The sequence below is a fragment of the Ascidia mentula genome, chromosome 2 (assembly GCF_947561715.1).
Source record: "Ascidia mentula chromosome 2, kaAscMent1.1, whole genome shotgun sequence".
In the NCBI taxonomy this organism is placed as follows: Eukaryota; Metazoa; Chordata; class Ascidiacea; order Phlebobranchia; family Ascidiidae; genus Ascidia; species Ascidia mentula.
The window spans coordinates 19,254,793-19,272,428 of NC_138567.1; the positions used below are offsets into that span (position 1 = coordinate 19,254,793).

At 42.9% G+C, this 17,636-nt stretch overlaps 1 protein-coding gene and 1 pseudogene across 1 annotated transcript; both read left to right on the forward strand.

The window, feature by feature from the left end:
- Window positions 1-226: 226 nt before the first annotated feature.
- On the forward strand, window positions 227-4,171 carry LOC145890336 (uncharacterized; annotated as a pseudogene).
- A 1-nt stretch (window position 4,172) lies between these two features.
- LOC145890337 (uncharacterized) lies at window positions 4,173-5,474 on the forward strand. The gene has a single exon (XM_082981329.1). The coding sequence runs from the start codon at window positions 4,638-4,640 to the stop codon at window positions 5,472-5,474; it is 837 nt and encodes a 278-aa protein (XP_082837455.1). The 5' UTR covers window positions 4,173-4,637.
- The last annotated feature ends 12,162 nt before the right edge of the window (window positions 5,475-17,636 follow it).

Here is a 17,636-nt window from a genome sequence, read left to right on the forward strand (position 1 = left end):
AGCGAGTTTGAGGCCCATTAAAGACACGCGTTTCAACTGCGGGAATTCCGCCTCGTGTGACGTTCCGCGCCAAGAACCGGGGCGCGTTCCAACGGACGTTACATGAAAGTTTCAACTGTTTGTTGAAAGCTAGTTTCAACTGTTTGTTGAAAGCAAGTTTCAACTATTTGTTGAAAGCAAGTTTAACTATTTGGTAAAGGCAACCTTGCCAAGTTCGCCTTTCAATATGGCAGAACCAAGCGTTTCTCCACCGACACTTCCTGATGCTGTCGTTGATCGTCTTCGACGACTGAGTGGACAATACATCGTCGCTGAGTGTCTGATGAAGGATCACCGCAACTTACAAGTGCTTGAGACTGTCTTGGTTACTTTAGAACAGCTTTTTATTGATGCGATTGACGCCTACAAGGCACATCCCGAGCTTGCCGATGATCTTGCAAGCGTAAAGAAAAACAAAACTGAATTTGACGACCGAGTTGCCCACTGGGTTTGTGAGGCAAACTCACAATCTTGTCGTGATTTATCTGGGCATGTAACCAGCCCAGGTGGAAGCGGTGACGGTAGTCTGAAGGACAACAAATCGTCCTGCGGACGAAGTATGCGCTCTAGTTCTTCTACAAGTAGTAGAGCTCGCGTCAAAGCGACTACTCAGCTCGCGCGTCTTGCAATTCAACAGACTGCGCAAAGACAGGCGCTGGCAAAGCAACATGAAGAAAGAAAAATGACCGAAACAAGGCGACGAGCCGATGAAGAAAGGCGCCAAAGGGACGACATGGAGATGTTACAGCTGCGGCATAAACTACAGGCAGCCGTGGTGGAAGAGAGGGTTTGGGACGAGATGTCAGGAAACACGGAGTACGTGACGGTGAAGGATGGTTCTGGAGGAACGCCTACACCACCCCCAGAGCAGCCGTTTGAGGAACAGCGTCGCGTTCAGTTCACGTCACCGCCTGCCACGTCGCAGCAAAGACTTCCGGACCAGCGGTATGTGGTTGATTATGTAACTCCCACTATGTCTCTGTCGCCATGTGTTCCTGATAAGAAATCCTCGTTTGACGGGCGAGATTACACGAATCCAATAAATCCGAGTGTGACCCCTAAAAATGAACCTGCCAAGCCAACAAACGTGCATGAAAGTGAAATTGCATCGCTTGTGAAACACATAAATAGACCCAAACCTGAAGTGATTATTTTTGATGGCAATCCAATGGACTATTGGAGGTTTGTTCGCAATTTCGATTCTCGTATCGACGACAAGGTCGATGACGAGGGCGCCAAACTATCGTACTTGGTTCAGCATTGCGAAGGAAAGGCCCGAAAGCTGATAGAATACTGCTACAGACTGAGGGAAAACGGGTACCGGCAAGCGAGGCAGTTGTTGTACGATCAATTTGGCAAGTCACACATAATTGCCCATGCATGCGTAAGGTGTGTCGTCAACGGCCCAGAATTACGGCCAAATGACGCTGCTGGTTTAAGCGAAATGGCGCAGTCGCCATTCAGACATTGATGAGCATTCGGAGATGAATAACTATCCAACGCTAATTGCTGTTGCGAATCGTCTTCCGTTCAAGATGCAGGAAGCTTGGAAACGACGTGTTGCAAAAATAATCAAAGATACTGGCCGTGAACCTCTGTTCGAGCATCTCGTTGACTTCGTGGAATCTGAGAATCAGATTGCGAATTCGCTCTTTAGTCGTATGTTGGACGAGCATCGCAACGAAGCCAAGAAAGCAAAAGGTAAAGGTAGTCATGTAAAGGCCTCTAGTCACGTTGTTGTAAAGGAAGAAGAGTCTAAGCCCAAGGCCCGTGCTGGACCTTCCCACGTTCCAGCAGTCCCTCTGTGTCCGTGCTATTCGGGAAGGCACAGCCTTGTAAAGTGCGAGGAATTTAAGTCCCGGTCGTTCCGTGATCGCTTGCGCGTTACCCGACGCCGCAGACTGTGTGACAACTGTTTTCGATTTGGACATTTTGCTACAAAGTGCATCAGCCCCAAAGCGTGCACAGTGAAGGACTGCAAAGAAGCTCATCATACATTGTTGCATCCACCGGAGAAGAGAGAAGACGAATCCTCCCCTGTCATGGGAACGGCACCGGAACGGACTGTCTGTTCGGTTGTGTCGGCAAGTGAAAAAGACTGTCATGCTTCTTCTGGTCGCCAGAATGTCAATCTGATGATGGTTCCCGTCAAGATCAGTGCTAACGGAAGGTGCGTAAACACGTACGCTCTTTTGGATACTGGTTCTGGTGTCACTTTGTGTGACAGAAAGTTAACTGAAAGACTTGGGTTGAAAGGTGAACCGAGCAACGTGACGCTGAAAACGGTCAACGGTGACAGTCGCAGGCGCGTGGGCAAGAGGGTCGGCTTGACTGTTGCTTCGCTTGATGGTGCTGCAACTGTGGAACTCCCGGAAGTGTTTGCCGTTGATTGTTTGCCTATTTCCGCCAACAAGTTTCCGACAAAGATAGAATTGAACGGACTGCCTCATATCAAGGATTTGTCATTCCCGCGTGTTGACTGCAGTGAAGCCTTGCTGCTGATTGGTTTGGATGTGCCAGAAGCCTTTATCGTGCAAGAAGTACGGAAGGGAAAACCGAAGCAGCCTATTGCATTAAGGGTTCCACTTGGATGGGCCTTAGCAGGACCTGTCTGCAAGAAATCAAACGATTGGTTTGCAGCAAACTTTACCCAAGTTGCCGATGATTCGCTACAGGATAAGCTAGAGCGAATGTGGAAGACCGACTTTCAGGATACCAACTGCACAGAAACGCCTATGTCCCGTGAAGACCGGTATGTTTTAGATAAAATGAAGAACGGTGTGAAATTCCAGCAGGGACATTATGAGTTGCCTTTACCGTGGCGTCCGAATGCGCAGCCGCTGCGCAACAACAGGGACATGGCACTAAACCGTCTGAGATCTTTGGAACGCCGCCTGATGCGTGATGGCTTTCTGCGGGACGCTTACATCAAGACGGTCCAGGGTTACATAGCTAAAGGCTATGCAGAGGAGATTCCTAATGAGAAACAGACCAAAGACGTTGTGTGGTATCTGCCACATCATCCTGTCACAAATCCGCACAAGCCAGGAAAGGTGCGGGTGGTTTTTGACTGCGCCGCCAAGTATCGCGGGCAGTCGCTGAATGAAGCTCTCCTTCAGGGCCCGGACATGACCAACTCGTTGGTTGGTGTCCTTTCAAGATTTCGGATGGGACAGGTGGCTCTCGTGGCCGACGTGGAAGCCATGTTCCATCAGATACGTGTACAACCGACTGATTGCGACACACTTCGATTCCTGTGGTGGCCCGGAGGCGATATGTCGAAGAAGCCCACGGCACACCGGATGCTGGTTCACCTGTTCGGGGCAGCTTCCTCCCCCTCATGTGCGAGCTTTTGCCTGAAGCAGGCTGCTGATGATTTACGAAACAAGTTTCCAAGTGAGGTCGTCGAGACCATAAAGAAGAATTTCTACGTCGACGACTGTCTGAAGTCTGTATCAACTGAAGCAGACGCTATAAATCTTGTCCAGAGTATTTGCACACTTCTTAAGAGGAAGGGATTTCGTTTGACCAAGTGGGTTAGCAACAGCGAGCGAGTTCTCGCGTCCATTGGCGAAGAGGAACGAGCAAAATCGGTGAAAGAGCTGAATCTGGATGGATCGTCGTGCGAGAGAGTTCTCGGAGTTCGGTGGAACATTTGCTCAGACGAGTTCGGGTTCTGCGTTGACGTAAAACAGCCGAAGTCTTTTACCAGAAGAGCCATCCTGTCAGTGGTGAGTTCGTTGTATGATCCTCTCGGTTTTGCAGCGCCTGTGATCGTGGTGGCAAAGACGATGCTAAGAGACCTCTGCAGGAAACAACTTGGTTGGGACGACGTGCTTTCCGATGAGGATTCCGAAACGTGGAGGAAATGGTTGCAGCAACTACCACGGTTGAAGGATGTCGTTCTACCTAGATGCGTGAAGCCAAGCAGTTTCGGTAAGGTGCGAAAAACGGAATTGCACCATTTCGCAGATGCGTCATCCACAGCTTATGGTGCGGTGACATACCTGAGGCTGGTGGATGAGCGAGGACGCATTCACTGTTCGTTTCTGATGGGTAAAGCACGTGTTGCCCCACTGAAGACGTGTTCGATTCCCCGTCTGGAGTTGACGGCCGCCGTTGTTTCAGTTAAGTTGGATCAACTTGCAAGGAAGGAATTGGATCTGGTCGGATGCCAATCTGTGTTCTGGACAGACTCGACTGCCGTTCTTCAAAGCATTCGCAACTGCAACAAGCGCTTTCCGGTGTTCGTAGCAAACCGCTTGGCCAAAATTGAAGAGGCATCTCATCCAAATCAGTGGAGGCATGTAAGCACAAAGGTGAACCCTGCTGACGAAGCGTCACGTGGACTTGGTGTGAACAAATTTCTAAGATCTAGCCGATGGCTCAGTGGACCCCAGTTTCTTTGGGAAAGAGAAGATACATGGCCCTCTTCCCCCGACCTGTCCAACGTGCCGATCGAGTTTCTTCAAATAAAGAAGGAAGCTCAAACTGTTTGTCTCGTCGCCAACGAATCTCCAACGGATCGACTTATTGCCAAGTATTCGTCCTGGAATCGGCTAAAGAAGGCTGTCGGATGGATTCTCCGATACAAGTCGATGTTGCTAGCCAATAGGTTTCCGTCGAAGTACAGGGTGCTGACTGGTCAATTGACTGTCGTCGAACTCAAAGCTGCTGAGCTTGGTATCGTGAAGTACGTGCAGGGGCGCAGTTTCCCAGACGTCATTGCTACAGTGTCAAATGCAAAGGACGGAACTGTTCGTTTGCCAAAGAAGAAGAGAGCTTTGGGAAAGCTCAACCCAATTCTTGTTGATGGAATTCTAAGGGTTGGCGGAAGGTTGGAGCGAGCATTGATCGACTTCGACGTGAAACATCCGATCATCCTTCCGTACGACCATCGAGTTACAGACCTGGTGATAATGCAGCAGCATGATGAGGTAGGTCATGCTGGAATGGGACACACCTGGTCGTCCCTTAGACAACGCTACTGGATTGTCAAAGGAGGTGTGGCGGTTCGACGCGTGCTGGGCAAGTGTCTCTCTTGCCGACGACGAAACGGTTCCTTGGGGAAGCAGATGATGGCAGACCTTCCTGCTGCGAGGCTGCAGGCCAACAAGCCACCATTTTCAGTGGTGGGTGTCGACTACTTCGGACCCTTCCTTGTGAAGCAAGGGCGAAGTGAGGTAAAGAGGTACGGTTGCATCTTTACTTGTTTCTCCACCAGGGCCGCACATATCGAGATAGCCCATTCATTGTCGACCGACTCCTTTATTGGAGCCCTTCGACGGTTCATCGGTCGTCGTGGACGTCCAAACCAGATTTTCAGTGACAACGGCACGAATTTTGTCGGAGCCGAGCGTATCCTGCGCGAAGAAGTGGAACCAACAGCAGATTCACGAATATCTGCAACAACGCGAAATTGCATGGAGCTTTAATCCCCCCACTGTCAGCCACATGGGTGGGGTATGGGAGCGCATGATACGCTCTGTGCGCAAAATTCTCAACGCCCTGCTCTCGGAGCAGACGTTGTCTGATGAGCGATTGTGCACTCTGATGGTAGAGGTCGAGGCAATCCTAAACTCCCGTCCCTTGGTCCCAGTGACGTTTGATCCGAAGGATGAGGAGCCCCTTACTCCCAATCATTTACTGCTGCAACGTGCAGCGCCGAATATGCCCCCAGGACTGTTCACGGGGAAGGACTGTTACCATCGAAACCGGTGGCGTCAGGTACAATACCTGGCCGATCAGTTTTGGAGGCGATGGTCTCGCGAGTACCTGCCTACACTCATGCCCAGATCGAAGTGGGCAAGTGGACATTCCAATTTTATGGTTAATGACGTGGTTCTTGTGGCGGACGACAACCAGCCCCGGAGCAAGTGGCTCCTAGGTCGTGTGATTGAGGTACTTCCTGATCGGAAAGGAGTTGTGCGTCAGGTGATCGTCAAGACTCACACTGGTGCGTTAAGACGCCCAATCGCAAAATTGTGCTTATTGTGCCGCGACGACGCGATGCGTGATTAGTTGCGGGTGAACTGTGTTCGCAATTACTGTCCGATGTTTGTGTGTTGTGTTGAAATGTACTCCTTGGATTCGTACATTGTGGGGGGGTATGTTACATCTTGTTTGCCAGTAATTGCCGATTTCTATGAATGCGCATTTTTCTCTACACTAATGTGTGTTGCAATATCATACGGTCTGTGACGCAATAATAAGAGACCAGGTTTTAAGTGACAACGCAACGTGGTTTCGTCCAGGGTTGCCATTTGGCCGTGTTCACGGCCAAATTCCAGAAATTTGGCCGTTTGAAAATCGGCCTGGCCGCGAAAAAATCGTTTGGCCGTGAGGCAGATATTTGGCCGAATTTCACTTGGTACTATATAAATGCACAAAAGGCATTGCTGGTTTCAGGTTATCAATAGATTTGTGGACGATTGTGTTGTCATAAATATGTCTCCGAAAAATTGTTACGTCATAAACTAATCTTGACCGAGTTGGTAAAGAATTATGCTGCAATCGTAATGTTTTAGCAACATAACCAGGTTTGAAACCACTGATAAGCATATAGATAACAGTGTTTTAAACATACAATTTACGAACTTATTTCCGGCTATATAGTCGTTTCTGTAGAAATCATCAAACTTATAACGTGATTTGGCCGAATTTTGGCCGTAAGAGAAAAAAAAATTGGCCGTCAAGTGTTATGACCATCTGGCAGCCCTGGTTTCGTCCTTTTTGTGTCCGACAACTGTGCAGCACAGTGCTACGTCATTTCATTCTTGCAAAAGGTTTTTTGTGTTGCGAGCGAGCATTTTCTGGCGAGTCTATTTGTACATATGTGTGAAACGACAGAAGTACCGAATAACCGAAATGTGTAAATTGTAATTTTGGCAAATTTAACTGCGATGACTTAGAAGTCAGTTCGCTGAACAGTATAGCTGCCCTTGTTAAAGTGATTAAGTTTACACACGGTGTTGACGCTGTCTTTGTACTCGCAGTGTCTCTCTTGCATTTGTACACACGTGAAGCGTGTGGTATTCAATCTTCTGTCGCCCAAAGTTATCGGTAAGCATTGTGTGTGTTACGTCATAGTGGCGCATTGTAGTTTATGCTGCCTGTTTCGTTTAGGTGTGCGACAGTAACTGCTTCGACCGTCTTTGTGGTCCAGAGTTTCCCGGTTCCCAAATAGTTGGTGAGCCTTATGCTGTAATTATCTACGTGAAGTGTATTTGCTTGACACATTGCCTTCTGTGTAGAAACCGTGTTCTAAGGGTCCACGTGTCTTTCGTCTCCTCCCGACGTCTGTAACGTCTACATTTCAAATACATTCCATCTTGCGTACGAGTGCGTACTGCACATTTGATAACAAAATAACATCAACTGAGTGAGCGAGCGAGTTTGAGGCCCATTAAAGACACGCGTTTCAACTGCGGGAATTCCGCCTCGTGTGACGTTCCGCGCCAAGAACCGGGGCGCGTTCAACGGACGTTACAGACCTTGTTCGTCCAATGGAAGTAAACTTAAATTGTGGAAATAGCTTTTAGTACATATCATTGTTATCAACCTTAAAAAAATACATTCAGCATCAAGAGGTGTATGAGAATATTCTCAATCCTCAGGAAAAAAAAAACAATAATACATTGGAAGACTTTACATGTGGAAATTTGTTTAAACATCATGCATACTTTCAAGGCAACACAACATTGCTGAGAATTCATCTTTATTGTGATGAAGTGGAGTTATGCAATCCTTTGGGAAAACAAGCTGACATGTTTTTACTTCTCATTAGGAAACATTCCCAGCAAATATACTTCATCACTACGTCACATATTTTTGTTTTTGGTTGTACGGTCAACTGTTTTGCGTAATGCTGGATATAAAAGAGTACTGCGACCACTTGTTGCAGATTTGAAGTCTTTGGAATTAAATGGAATCACTTGTGAAATAAACAGTAATATGACAAGATTCTATGGCTGTCTGGCAACAATTTCAGCAGATAATTTAGGTGCTCATGAAATAGGGGGTTTTAGTAGTGGAAGAGTTTGTCGATTTTGTATTACGAACACAGAAGTTTACAAAATCCATCTTGAAAGTGTAAAATGTGATACCTCGCTAGCTTCTGTTTACGGTGTTGTATGTGCATGCCCATGACTGTTTGGATGGAGTTGCAATTGGTGTCTGTTTCGTCTTTTGCCATTTATTGTGGCGGACAAGGTGGAAGCTGATGACAAATTTTGGAAATTATATACGCTGATATCAGAATGTTTAGAAATTATTTTTGCACCTTATGTGAAAAAAGACTGGATTTATTATCTTGGAAAGTGTAAAACCAAAATTTCATTACATGCTAAACTACGGAAGACATATTCTCTTTTATGGGCCACTTCGTCACAGATGGTGCGTGAGATTTGAATCCTTTCAACAAAATCAAAAGCTGTGTCAGGGAAATGCAGAAACTTAACAACGTGGAACAAATTAATTTCATGCTGTGTGAAGAAACACAACAAGCTGGAGTAGAGGAAGTTAAAGAACTGCCAACTTCAGTTACTCATTTCTTACATGCTGAAATGCATTAAATTAGCAATGAGGTCAAAGTTTTACGCATAAAAAGATTAAAACATAAAGGTTGCCTTTATGAGCGTGGTCTTGTTTATATTTTGGATGTGATTAATGATATACCTGTTTTTATTAGTGTGAAAGACATACTGTCAGTTGATGGCCAAATAGTTGTGGTTTGGATGTAGAGTCTGTGTGCTTTAACCCTCAAACCGTCCAATCGTTACCTGTTTTAGAATTGCATTGTGCATTGGATGTTTATGTTTTCAAAAGAAATAGATATGTAAGACTGTGCCACAGAGTTGTTGCTGAAGAGTGAATAATATAATCATTTTTGTGGCACAACATGTGATTTAAACATAACAGATTTTACATATTAGAGAAGATTTTTAACTAAAAAATATTGAAAATGTATCATATAACGTACAAAGACACAAAAAAATTTGTAACATGTGATGAAAAATGTGAGTTGTTTGATCGAACCACAAACCTATTCGGGATAGAAGGAGCTATATTGTTTCAAATGTACAACGAAGAATTTGATGACTGGGTTGATATAATTGACTTGGATGAAATTCCAAGAAGGGCAAGGCTCCTTATAAAAAGAGATGGTAAAGATAATGTTTATACATTGTAACTTGCTGAATGAGGCTTTTATTTTGCAGAATCATCCAAATGCCCAGAAGAACCCGAGCCATCTTGCAGTCTTAATACAGTTCCGAAACCAGCAACTTTATGGTTCAGCAACTTTAAGTTACCAGAACTGCCTGTAAACATTTTAAATGATTTAAAAAAAGTAGAAAAAGGTGAAACACTTAAAGAAACTACAAGACAAGTTATATTTGATTCAACAGCAGCCAAAACATATTAAGTTTTATTAGGTGAAACACTTAAAGAAACTGTTTGATTAAACGTCATTTTTTGTGTATTGAAATTCTGTACAAGCGCAGCTGGCATGTAGGTCAATCGCTTTGTTTCTATTCGCCAGATGTGTTAATCGGTTTTAGTTTTAATTTCTAAATTGACGTTCTTTAATAATCGCATTTTTCTCATTTTCGATAATATTATAAATACCGTCGCACGGCCTTAAGCCAGGGAAAACGAAAAGAGATCGAATAGAGGGAACGAGATTGACCGTATGTGTATGAAACCAAGGTATCGCAAAGGTTTTCTTTTGGCACTCTGAGCCTCTGACAAATCAATCGCGAGTGTACCGAGGCTCCACTGTGTCTTTCACCGTCATGCCGCTTGATAACGGAAAGCCGTTGTTGTTGCCGACATCTCTTGGCTGGTCACTCTTTGCGCGGGACCAAAGCACATGTCCGTTTTCTAAAGGTTGCACAAGTCATGTGGCAACGGGACATCAGAATTGGAAATACCCACATCCAGGGAAGATCGAATTGTTTATGACATGATGAAGCATCAAGTTGGACATTTTGAGCTCCCATTACCCTGGAGACCTGGAATCGAAAAGTTGCCACCCAGTCGCCGGATGGCGGAAAAGCGACTGGACGGTTAGAAAAAAACGATTGTCCAACAACGATGTTCTGCGAAAGGGATATGTAGACACGGTGCAAGCGTACATATCCAAAGGATACGCTGAAGAAATTCCCGACAAGGTCGTGATAGACAATCGCATCTCGTATTTGCCGCACCACCCATTATTTAACCCACACAAGCCTGACAAGCTTCGTGTGGTCTTTGATTGTACTGCCAGAAGCAGAAGCGTCTCACTGAACGACGCACTGATTTTGTAAACAGTTTGGTCGGCGTGCTAACCTCGCTAAAAGTAGCGAAGATTTTCATTTGGCCCTGCTTGTTTACCGAAGTTTCCTTACCATCAGGAAATTTTGAAAAGGAAAAGAAAGATATGGTAAAATACCTTGATAACAGACACAATGTTCGTTCTCTTCCATGTTTAAAGTGCGGGGACTCTAATGATGGTGCGTTGTATCGTACAAACCGTTCGCATTTAAGATTTGATGCAACTGCACAACCGTATGAGGAGTTTTATGTTCCTTATAATAGTTTAAAACGTAATAAGCGCATTCTTTAAAGCAGAGTATGGTTCATCATGAGCTCTACTCCAAACCACGTGGCCAACTTTAGAAATTTGTTCCTCACTAAGGCTAGACACAACGTAATTAAACATCTGCGACTCGCCACTAATTCCACAGCTTCCCAATGTCTGCTCAACGCTTTGGAACCACGCATGCTCGTCCAAACAGCAGGCAAAGTAAGCTTTGGAACACTTGGCGTCGGCACTAATCCTCTTCGCGACATTCTGACTGGAGATGTACTAGGGGATCGTGTCAACTTAGGTAAGCGCTCGTCGGCTGGATTCACACGACTGCTAAAATCATCAGGCAACGTCGAAAATCGTTGCGAACCGGATGGTCCAGCATGTGGTGATTTTGCGCGCACCGGGCCTAGCGGTGTATCAATCATGCGACAATCGTCCCGCATCGCTTCACGAACCGTATCTAACTCGTCTGGTGTGAAACGAACCCTTCCGCGCGAAGGTGTTTTTCGCAAACTACTTGTCTTGTCCGATTGTTTAAACGGAAACCAACTCATTCTGATACTAAGAAATGCGACACACAAACAAACAAAATAAAATATCGTACAGTACCGTGACAATGGAACGTCTGGGAACGTAGTTTCCGAAGAAGCGGTTCTGGACGATCCGTCAAGAAGATTGATTCACTTCTGGTAAGAGCAATTGTGATCACGTCGGGGTCACCAGTGCAGCGTACCAATTGGATTCCCCAGTCGCCGCTTTGCTGAATCTAAAGTCTGCTTGCGTGTTCTTGCTGAAGACTATACTTGATTTGAAACTCCGTGGCAGACTGGTTTATTAATTGAAAAGCACGATTGCAATTACCAGGTGGCTTAAGTTTAATTTGTTTCAAGTGCGTTTAACACTGACTGAATTGCAGCGAATTAACTATTAAAACAACGTGCGAACGTTTACAGCGCGATGGCGAGAATAACAACAGGGCCAAGAGAGGTCGAGCGACTAAGAGGGCGAACAATTACTACGAGGGCGTTTTATAACAAAGATTCAGGAAAAACGTGGTTGTTCAGCAGGGTATCAGCAGCCTGTTTTGAACTCTGCAGGAAGGCTTAGCTCCGCCTGCATCCTTTCCGTCTAGTGTTCCAGTATTGAATTTCAGGAAACATGCGGCGTGGTCAGAACTAGGCCAGGGAAAACATGCGTGTTGCCACAGTCTTTCCTACTAATATAGCGTAGTAAGCTATTGGTTTATAAATACTGATCAGTTTTGTTTCTGTTTCAGAGTCAGATAGAAATAGAACAAAATGTGAGTGTATATTCTTTCCTACTAATAGTGTAGTAATCCATTTCCTTTTGTTTCTAGAAAGATGCAAAAAGACTTGCAAGTATAGAATGTCTGTTTGTCAGTATGCACACACTACGATCTTTTACATCCGTAAGCAATACTGTTAAACATACTAAACTGTGTTAATATTGTAGATAATAAGCCAGGAATTTTAAGAAAATATGCAGAAGTATGTCAAATAATTTCACACACTAATGTTTTCTGTATTTTGTAGGAGGATGATCAGACAACTGCAACAAACATTCGGTGAAGTTTTTGTGTTTTTTATTGGAAAAGTTCTCACATTTTTTTATTGTTTACAGAAAAAAAGCATCAATAAATCAGATATGATTTACTTATGGATTGTGATTTGCAAGTATTAAACAAGATGTTAGTATTAATCAGTCCATGTTTGCACAGGATTTCCAACCACGGCTAAGGGAGCCATCCTGCATGTGGTCGTTAGGCATTTTTGGTAAATAAGAACCCTCGCCATGGCCATATTAGTTTATATAATTGCATTTAAAAGCGAACAGGCCAATTGGCAACCACACTAAGCGTTCAGGGACATCACAATGTAATAAAAATGTGATATTCTGGTGAATTATCAACACACTTTATGTGAAACCATTGTTTGCATCGAGTGCATTCAAACAACTTATGAAGAGTCAACACCTTCATCTTTGCATGATTTACAAATGTCTTTGTTGCATTATCAAGACATTTGCCAGCAATAAAGTTTAGGATTTGCAATCTGTACCTTTAAACAAAACCATTTTGTGGTAAGATCAATAGGTTGTAGAAATCCAACAGCCTTAACATTAAAATGATTGAAAAAATCTTATTATTATTTAGTATTCCAAACCTGTACACACTTCCCCAATGACATGTCCTGAATGATCGTCATGCCTTGGAAAGCGAATGCTGCAAGCCAGTTCTTTCACCAACCATACATCTGATGCTTATCTTACTCTTGATATTTTCATCATGTTTTCAAGGATGACTATAAGTTTTATTGTTACAAAACCTTTTTGGGCATAATATGACTACAGTTTCTGAAATAGCTCATTTTCCTTTAGTCGAAGCAATCAAACTCATTGAAAAAAAACATGATTCTTACAAATTGAAACATGTCTCTTTCAAATTGCGATAAAAGCTAATGGCCGCCATTTTGTGTCCAAAATAATACAATGGGCATGGACGAACTATAGAATTTTTTTGCAGGAAGTGTAGAGCTCTAGAAAATTTGTTCTTTAGCCGTGATTAATGAAAATTAAAGTTTAATTTAATTAGTTATGAGAATTCAGTGAAAAGGTAGCAATTTTGATAAAAATTTACTAAAATAAGCACCAGGATTAAGGTTAGCTAGTGCAGTTTCAAATAAATTATTACATAATGGGGAATGCTTCGCCCCAAAATATGTAAACAGAAGTGAGAATGGATTTAAAATGTTCCGCTTTCCTATCGCTGTATCCATTCGCAGACGCTGGCTGCAAAATTGTGGCCTGGGATAAGTGGGTACCAACGAAGAACAGGTTTGACTAAAAGATACTCCGTGCACAAATCAGTTATTTATCAACCCCAGTGTGTTTAGAAACATTTTAAACCGAACCAGTTTGAACAAAATAGAACAAACGGTCTGAAAAAATTGCGGTTGAGAGCTGTGCCAACGTTATTTAATGTTCTAAACTATCTAGCCAAAGGCACCTTTTGAAACGACACAGAAACATCAGAAATCAAGGAGATTTTTCCAGTAGAAAACTAAGCTAAACTTCAAGCCTAGTTAGTAAAACGTATTTATTAATTTAGCATGCAGTCACGACCACAAATACAGCAAATCAGAAGCTGAAAGTACAGAACCAACAGAAGTAGTACAAGTGACTTGTACAAATTGCTCAAAATATGAAACAGAAAACAGGCAATTTAAAACGACAGGTACAAACAGAAATATTTGTTTTCCTCTGTATTTATTGTTTCAAAATTAGATCACACTTTTGAATGCAAAACTGCAAAACATGGCTTCTAATTTGCCGAAATTTTTACATGATGACCAAAGCTTTGCAAGGCGAAACAGTTAACAGTTCGAGATCTGAGTGGTCAGACGAGACGATCAAAGGAAAAGACATCACAACACACTGGAAAACAAGTAGTTGGTTGGTTATTTGGGTAACAAATTAAAATGTGTAATATTCGTAATGTTGTGTTTTTAACAGCATATTTTTACACTGGTACTTTTAACAAAGGACATTATAAAACAGCTCGCCGTAACGGGTTTCACAGTCAAGGTGGTGATTAGTGACATGTGGGCTTGCAACCAAGCAATGTGGAAGTCTGCTGAAGTTGTTAAGCTGTAGCAAAAACTCATCTTTACCTTTTTCTGCATTACAAGTGGTCAGAGATGAAGTTAGATGTTGCATTCACCATCCTGCACTGCCTGAACAACTTCTTTACTTCATGCCAGATGTGCCTCACCTTTTAAAAAACTTACGGAGTGCTTTTTTAAAGCATGACATTTATTTAAGTGACAGTGTACAAAACTAACTTAGCCCAGTTAGCACATACATGCAGTAACCTAAGTTCTAAAAGTAATAAATGTTTTCATCAAGGTTTCAAAAAGTTGGATGGAAAAACTGTTTAATTATGAAGAGGAAGGTGAGTTTAAGCCAGCCCCGAAGCTGACACAAAGTCATATTCATCCAACACAATATCAAAAAATGAGGGTGAATATGGCAGCTCAGGTATATATATAACTCAGTAAATAATATTCAATTTTTCTATCTGTCCTCACCTTCAATTTCCAATTAGGTATTGAGTCATTCAACTGCTTCAGCCATACGCACAATGGTCGCAATAAACAATTTTATCCGGAAGCACTGGCAACTGGATATTTTTCAGTATGTTAACAATTGGTCGACATCATGAACTGTCGATGCATGCAGGATGCCCTTTTTCCAAATTCAGCAGAAAAGTTAGACCAGCTAACAGAGGTAAAATATGTTTTTAGTAAAACAATATCAATAATACTATTATTGTTGCAAAAAAGCCCTGTCAGAAAATGTCAAGTTTCCCAACTGCCACGAGGTTGTTCAAAAAATTGTAATAAAGTACATTAAGTTACAACTCCACATCCATGGCAAGACCGTGTGTGCAGCAAGATGCTCGGCAATAAACTAATCATAAAAATCAATCAGTAACTTTAGTTGTGTGTTTAATACATGACGTATTTTACCCACAAGCTTAATGAAACAATATTTAAAACTTTTTTAAAGCAACAAGAAGTTTGGTTCCTCGTCTTTTTAAATATGTTTTTTTTGATGATTTTGAATAAATCGCGTCGCATCATTTTTTACGGCGATTTGCTGTCTACTGCCTTTTGGGTTAGGAAGATACATTGACCACATAACGGGGGCATCGACGCAAACCAGATTATGACGTCACAATCGCTTTTGACAATGGACAAGGTTGTGCGTGCGTCAATGTGCGTGAAGTGCGCTGTAGTCTGAAACGCGTCAACTGAACCGTGAATGTTTTGAAGAATATAATGTGGGTTGGGCCTAGATTTCAGTTATGGTGTAGCGTGGAAGCATTAAATACTCTAATGTGGTTTGGGACTAGATTTCAGTTATGGTGTAGCCTGGGAGCATTAAATACTCTGATGTGGTTTGGGCCTAGATTTCAGTTATGGTGTAGCGTGGAAGCATTAAATACTCTGATGTGGTTTGGGCCTAGATTTCAGTTATAGTGTAGCGTGGAAGCATTAAATACTCTGATGTGGTTTGGGCCTAGATTTCAGTTAAGGTGTAGCGTGGAAGCATTAAATACTCTAATGTGGTTTGGGCCTAGATTTTAGTTATGGTGTAGCCTGGAAGCATTAAATACTCTAATGTGGGTTGGGCCTAGATTTCAGTTATGGTGTAGATTTCAGTTATAGTGTAGCGTGGAAGCATTAAATACTCTGATGTGGGTTGGGCCTAGATTTCAGTTATGGTGTAGCGTGGAAGCATTAAATACTCTAATGTGGGTTGGGCCTAGATTTCAGTTATGGTGTAGATTTAAGTTATGGTGTAGCGTGGAAGCATTAAATACTCTGATGTGGGTTGGGCCTAGATTTCAGTTATGGTGTAGCGTGGAAGCATTAAATACTCTAATGTGGGTTGGGCCTAGATTTCAGTTATGGTGTAGCGTGGAAGCATTAAATACTCTAATGTGGTTGGGCCTAGATTTCAGTTATAGTGTAGCGTGGAAGCATTAAATACTCTGATGTGGTTTGGGCCTAGATTTCAGTTAAGGTGTAGCGTGGAAGCATTAAATACTCTAATGTGGTTTGGGCCTAGATTTTAGTTATGGTGTAGCCTGGAAGCATTAAATACTCTAATGTGGGTTGGGCCTAGATTTCAGTTATGGTGTAGATTTCAGTTATAGTGTAGCGTGGAAGCATTAAATACTCTGATGTGGGTTGGGCCTAGATTTCAGTTATGGTGTAGCGTGGAAGCATTAAATACTCTAATGTGGGTTGGGCCTAGATTTCAGTTATGGTGTAGATTTAAGTTATGGTGTAGCGTGGAAGCATTAAATACTCTGATGTGGGTTGGGCCTAGATTTCAGTTATGGTGTAGCGTGGAAGCATTAAATACTCTAATGTGGGTTGGGCCTAGATTTCAGTTATGGTGTAGCGTGGAAGCATTAAATACTGTAATGTGGGTTGGGCCTAGATTTCAGTTATGGTGTAGCCTGGAAGCATTAAATACTGTAATGTGGGTTGGGCCTAGATTTCAGTTATGGTGTAGCCTGGAAGCATTAAATACTCTAATGTGGGTTGGGCCTAGATTTCAGTTAGGGTGTAGCGTGGAAGCATTAAATACTCTAATGTGGTTTGGGCTTAGATTTCAGTTATGCTGTAGCCTGGAAGCATTAAATACTCTAATGTGGGTTGGGCCTAGATTTCAGTTATGGTGTAGATTTCAGTTATAGTGTAGCGTGGAAGCATTAAATACTCTAATGTGGGTTGGGCCTAGATTTCAGTTATGGTGTAGATTTCAGTTATAGTGTAGCGTGGAAGCATTAAATACTCTGATGTGGGTTGGGCCTAGATTTCAGTTATGGTGTAGCGTGGAAGCATTAAATACTCTAATGTGGGTTGGGCCTAGATTTCAGTTATGGTGTAGATTTAAGTTATGGTGTAGCGTGGAAGCATTAAATACTCTGATGTGGGTTGGGCCTAGATTTCAGTTATGGTGTAGCGTGGAAGCATTAAATACTCTAATGTGGGTTGGGCCTAGATTTCAGTTATGGTGTAGCGTGGAAGCATTAAATACTGTAATGTGGGTTGGGCCTAGATTTCAGTTATGGTGTAGCCTGGAAGCATTAAATACTGTAATGTGGATTGGGCCTAGATTTCAGTTATGGTGTAGCCTGGAAGCATTAAATACTCTAATGTGGGTTGGGCCTAGATTTCAGTTAGGGTGTAGCGTGGAAGCATTAAATACTCTAATGTGGTTTGGGCTTAGATTTCAGTTATGCTGTAGCCTGGAAGCATTAAATACTCTAATGTGGGTTGGGCCTAGATTTCAGTTATGGTGTAGATTTAAGTTATGGTGTAGCGTGGAAGCATTAAATACTCTGATGTGGGATTGACGTAATTGCTACAAGCGGTAAGGGCTCACATTAGCCCTGGTCGGCCTTATATAGTAGGCCACATATGAC